Source organism: Lates calcarifer, linkage group LG16_LG22, assembly GCF_001640805.2.
Source record: "Lates calcarifer isolate ASB-BC8 linkage group LG16_LG22, TLL_Latcal_v3, whole genome shotgun sequence".
Taxonomy (NCBI): Eukaryota; Metazoa; Chordata; class Actinopteri; family Centropomidae; genus Lates; species Lates calcarifer.
In genome coordinates this window covers 755,434-761,433 of record NC_066848.1, presented here as the reverse complement: position 1 = coordinate 761,433, position 6,000 = coordinate 755,434, and the positions used below count along the sequence as shown (strand labels likewise).

Below are 6,000 nucleotides of genomic sequence, written 5' to 3'. Positions count from 1 at the left end.
ACTTTTGACGCCATACTGACATTTTTTGACCACTTTTGACCCCTTACTAAAACTATGACATTTTATGACTGTGTCTGACATCCTTCCTATTATATGACAGTTTTTCACCATTTTTGATGCTATACTATGACATTTTTGACGCCATAATATAATATGGCCTTTTTTGATTGCTTTTGACCATTTCTGACATCTTACTGTACTTAAATTGCAGATTACTTTTATTATTTTCATTATCACTTTTATACTGAACATAAACAATTTAATGTCAGTGCTCTGTCTTGGACAGCTGATGTAAAGCTTTAAGTGAATTACCTAGAGGCCTCTGTCCTGGTTTCTATGAACTTCTTCATTATACTGAGACTCTCTGTGATCGTGGATGATTTCTCTGAGGTTGCAGATGACATCTCTATGATTGTGGAATACTTCCCTATGATCATGGACGGCATCTCAGTGATTGTGGATGTTGTCATGGATACAGTGGTGATACCTGGAAGAAATCCAAGAAAAACATACAAAGGAAAATGATCAAAACACTACTACCTATTCCTCATCAACAGTTTAACCATGAAAACACAGAGAAATACTCAACATTACAGCTGAACCACAAAACAAACATAAGAGGGCTATTGCAGAGAATGAACATCAGTCCTCACCTGAATTGAAGCTAAGAAATTTTTCAATCCCATTTTGACTGATCCTTAACAATAACAATCTAAGACAGAAAATGTAGCAGTTGTTGGTTCTGATGTATTTGATATTGGTTGGTGGCAGGTGAGGCAAGCCAGTCAATATGTCCATAGACAAAACATACATCACACAACTATTCTGATAAATATTTTGATGATAAATAGTAGATACAGTTGATTCAACAAAACAAGACATCTGAAAATGTCACTTTGAGCTCTGAGCAATTACATTTGATACTTTTATCTGATTTAATAGACACGATAAATCTTTTCTTATTATATTCGGTACTAAATTCATAAAATACTAAGGTTTGAGCTGGGATTCACCTAGTGACAGTAAACAAAAAAACAAAACGATTGCTGACATTAATAATTCAGCTCATCAACACATTTTTTTGCACTCAACTGTACAATGACAAGTCTATTCAGTAATTTTCAGTCTGGGTAAATGTTTCGGACACATACCTGCTGGGCTGCAGGATGACTTTCAGAAAATGGGTTGTTTACTGTCACATAAGACAAGAAAAAGCATCACAAACTTAGGAACTAAAAATTAAATGTCAAATCACTTCAATGTTTGAGGCTCAAACTTGTGGAGGAGCACAGAGTTAAAATGTAGTTTTCATCATATAACTGAGCTCAATCACATATTAAAACACCACAAACACATTTTTCATCACTAATATGCACAACTACACAACAAGATGCTAAACTGGCACAATGAAACAAAAAAATAACCTCAAAGAAATGTAAAATGATCAGGAATGGACACAGAACTACAGAGATGCGGTGAGAATGACCACAAAGAGACAAAGAAGCAGCTGACTCTAAATAGATGTAAAATAGCCAAGGTGCAAAATGATGCAATAAGACCACAAATAGACACAAAACGACATGATAGACCACTATGTATGGAGTTAAAATGAATTTGATGGAACACAAAGTTACAAAGATGCAAAATGTCAGTAAAGTGACTGTAAACAAATACGACAGGGATTTAAGCAGATTATCAAGAGCTTGTTGTGTTTTCACCGTCCATGTTGGGGGTCCACAACTCATGTGAGGGACACCTCAGTCACGAAAACACAAACACACTCATACCCACATGATAAAAACCACTGAAAATGGGAAATAAGGCCAAAAGTGATCATTAAAAGGGAATGCTAATGCTAACGCTCGCCACTAAATCTAGCTGCTAGCTAGTTCACTCCTCCCAGAAGGTCATGGCCAATGACGACATATGATGCAGTCAATGATGACACATGCAAGCTAACAACGGCAGAAAAAATGCCAATTGGCCAGCAGATTCTGTTCTGCCCAGCAACCAGCTCTCGGTCTTGTAATACATCCACAGGGAAGGTAGGACACCAACTTCATCTCTGTATCCATGATGCCTGTAGTACGATCCTGTAGTTACCTCCACCTGACGTTTGCAGATTTGTCATTTTCCAGCTTAATAGCCGACCTCTGTCTGTGAGTGAGGAGATACTGAAGACCTCACCAAACGCAAATATCAACCAAGACAAGTTTATTTATATGACACATTTCAAAAAGATGATTCAAAGTGCTTTGAATGAGATATAACAGTCAACAAGACAAAATGTAAAGACAATATAAAGCAATGAGAAATATAAGAGTGGATCAGAAAATAAAAACTGAAGAGTAAAAGTCACAGTGCAGAGCAGGAAATAAGTGATTTTCATCAATAATAAACTCAGTGGTGAACAGAGGTCTTCAGCACTGGTTTTCATGTTTCAGCAGACCTGCAGTTCTCTGGGAGTCTGTTCCACATGTAGAGATAAAAACTGAATGCTGCTGGTCCAGGTTTAGTATGTTGGTCCTAAACTTCAGTGTCTTATAAACCAACAGCAGGACATTTAAATGAGTTCTGACAGACAGGAAGTCAGTGTGAAGACCTGAGAACTGGGCTGATATGATCCACTTTCTGAAGGTTAAGATTAAAGTGTTTCTGAAATCAAATCAAATCTGACGTCTAATGTCAATGAACAAAGCAGCTCAGTGCTGATGACAGAGGAACAGAGCTGCAGAGCATTTAAATGACTCTGTCATTTCCTCACCAAAACCTTTTAGCAGTGTCCTCTGATACACCTGCATTTCTCTTTACTACCGTACATCTGCAGCAACAACCTTTACAAGCAGCAGCCACAGCTCTGTGGGTTTATCCAGTCCTGGGTTTTACCTGTCAGGCTGCACTCAGCCTCTGATTGGTGGAGGTTGTTACGGCTCCATCCAACCAGAAACAACCTGAAACATGACTGACAGCTTCACTGAGCGTTTTTAGTTAACAAATAAATCTCCATCTGAATTTACACTGAATTATTATTCTGCTATAAAACAGCAGAACTGAAGAGCAGTCAGAGTGAAGGCACATTATTTCTCATAAAGTGATTTAACGTGCAGTTAATCAATGATTCATTAAATCCTGACACTTGATGAACTACAACAGTCTGAGTTCAACTGAGTTCAAGTCCTTTCAGGGGGATCTGGTCTCTGTGTGAAGCTCAGTCAAACAGAGAATCAGCTGATTTCTGTGACTCAACATCCAGACACACTGATGCTGCTCTGTCAGATCCAGAGGAACACACAGGGATGATGGTGGACTGGACTCTGTGTCTGACAGTGGAGCTGTTCTCAGATCAGTTCAGACTGCTTCTTCTGATTCCTCTGTCAGTCACTGCTGGATGAAGCTCTCCTCTCCACTCTACCTCCCAGTAACATGGTCCAGTCAGAGCCTCTCTACACACAAGCTGCTGCTGCTGCTTCAACATCTGGATCATCAGGACTCAGCTCATCCTCACTTCCTGCAGAGAGAGAGAGACAGAGCAGAGAGGAGGTGGATCAGTGTTTACAGAGACTCTCTTCATCAGCTTCTGGCTGATCTGATTGGCTGACTGTTCTCTGTCTCTCTGTCTTTCTGTCCAATCCTGAAGCCTGTCACCATTCTCCTCTCACAGCTTCACTGAGGAAAGCAGCCACTGAGAAGGTCCCAGCTTTACAGGAAACACTGGATCTCTGCTCTGATACTAACTGTGTTTAGGACAATACTGATGGAAGCAGCATGGACTGACTCCAGATACTGACCTCACAGTCTGCAGTCTGTAGTCTGGGTCCTCCACAAGATCACAGAGAGGCTTCACTGCTGAATCATTCAGGTCTTCATTGTTACTCAGGTCCAGGTCTCTCAGATGGGAGGGGTTGGACTTCAGAGCTGAGACCAGAGAAGAACAGCTGATCTCTGACAAACTGCAGCTCATCAACCTGAATAAAGAATAAAAGATGGAGATTAAATCATTGATCAATCTGATCTGTCCTGATCAATGAAAAACAATAACAACAACAACAACAATAATAATGATAATAATAATAATAATAATAATAATAATAGTAATAATAATAATAATAATAATAATAATAATGAGTGGCAGTTAATGCAGTGAAACACATTTAACAAGTAAATTCAGCTCAGTTGTGTGACTTGTGTTAAAGGTCAAACACACACAGACACAGTTTGATCAAACAGACATTAGTCCTGATGATTCACTGAAATCAACTGAAACAGAAAACAACAAGAGTTTTTTCTTCATGTTCTTTGTCCAAATATCAGCTGTGAGGATCTTCTGTTTGTTGTTGTGACCAACGACCACTGGACATTTTCTACAGTGTATTTAGAAAACATGAGTCCTCTGACTGGGAGAAATACCAGTGTGTGAGTGGTGAAGGTTTGATTGAAGTGAACAGACATTATTGATGACAACTGACTGACATGAACTGAACCTGAAGGAATAATTCTCAGTGTGAGATCAGAACAACTGACAATATGGAACAACCACTATTTAACATGTCATTCATTCTAAATCAATGGATTCAAGTTCTGTGAAGATAAATGAGCTTCAGTTGTGGATTAAAGACAGAAGATCTCCAACAGTAACAGACAGTGAACTGACCTCAGAGTCTCCAGTCTACAGTCTGGACTCTGCAGAAAACCACACAGATCCTTCACTCCTGAATCATACAGGTTGTAGTTGTCTCTCAGGTCCAGTTCTCTCAGATGGGAGGGGTTGGACTTCAGAGCTGAGCCCAGAGAAGAACAGCTGATCTCTGACAAACTGCAGTTCTTCAACCTGAATAAAGAATCAAAGATGGAGATCAAATCATTGATAATCAATCTGATCTGTCCTGATCAATGAAAAATAACAACAACAACAATAATAATAATAATAATAATAATAATAATAATAATAATAATAATAATGATGAGTTGCAGTTAATGCAGTGAAACACATTTAACAAGTAAATTCAGCTCAGTTGTGTGACTTGTGTTAAAGGTCAAACACACACAGACACAGTTTGATCAAACAGACATTAGTCCTGATGATTCACTGAAATCAACTGAAACAGAAAACAACAAGAGTTTTTTCTTCATGTTCTTTGTCCAAATATCAGCTGTGAGGATCTTCTGTTTGTTGTTGTGACCAACGACCACTGGACATTTTCTACAGTGTATTTAGAAAACATGAGTCCTCTGACTGGGAGAAATACCAGTGTGTGAGTGGTGAAGGTTTGATTGAAGTGAACAGACATTATTGATGACAACTGACTGACATGAACTGAACCTGAAGGAATAATTCTCAGTGTGAGATCAGAACAACTGACAATATGGAACAACCACTATTTAACATGTCATTCATTCTAAATCAATGGATTCAAGTTCTGTGAAGATAAATGAGCTTCAGTTGTGGATTAAAGACAGAAGATCTCCAACAGTAACAGACAGTGAACTGACCTCAGAGTCTCCAGTCTACAGTCTGGACTCTGCAGAAAACCACACAGATCCTTCACTGCTGAATCCTGCAGCTCCCAGTTGTTACTCAGGTCCAGGTCTCTCAGATGGGAGGGGTTGGACTTCAGAGCTGAGCCCAGAGAAGAACAGCTGATCTCTGACAAACTGCAGTTCTTCAACCTGAATAAAGAATCAAAGATGGAGATCAAATCATTGATAATCAATCTGATCTGTCCTGATCAATGAAAAATAACAACAACAACAATAATAATAATAATAATAATAATAATAATAATAATAATAATAATAATAATGATGAGTTGCAGTTAATGCAGTGAAACACATTTAACAAGTAAATTCAGCTCAGTTGTGTGACTTGTGTTAAAGGTCAAACACACACAGACACAGTTTGATCAAACAGACATTAGTCCTGATGATTCACTGAAATCAACTGAAACAGAAAACAACAAGAGTTTTTTCTTCATGTTCTTTGTCCAAATATCAGCTGTGAGG

General features: G+C 38.5%; 1 protein-coding gene across 50 annotated transcripts in view; it reads right to left on the bottom strand.

The window, feature by feature from the left end:
- Positions 1-2,199: 2,199 nt before the first annotated feature.
- Positions 2,200-6,000, bottom strand: part of LOC108891198 (NACHT, LRR and PYD domains-containing protein 12) — a 73,401-nt gene continuing 69,600 nt past the window's right edge. For 48 of the 50 annotated variants that reach the window (XM_051076584.1, XM_051076583.1, XM_051076596.1 and 45 more), the window contains 4 exons: positions 5,491-5,667; positions 4,652-4,828; positions 3,789-3,965; positions 2,200-3,508 (listed from right to left, as the gene is read on the bottom strand). In XM_051076584.1, coding sequence (XP_050932541.1) covers positions 3,502-3,508; positions 3,789-3,965; positions 4,652-4,828; positions 5,491-5,667 — 538 coding nt within the window. In that variant the 3' untranslated portion in view covers positions 2,200-3,501. The remainder of the gene's footprint in view (positions 3,509-3,788; positions 3,966-4,651; positions 4,829-5,490; positions 5,668-6,000) is intronic. The other 2 variants (XM_051076604.1, XM_051076607.1) reach the window with 2 other exon arrangements.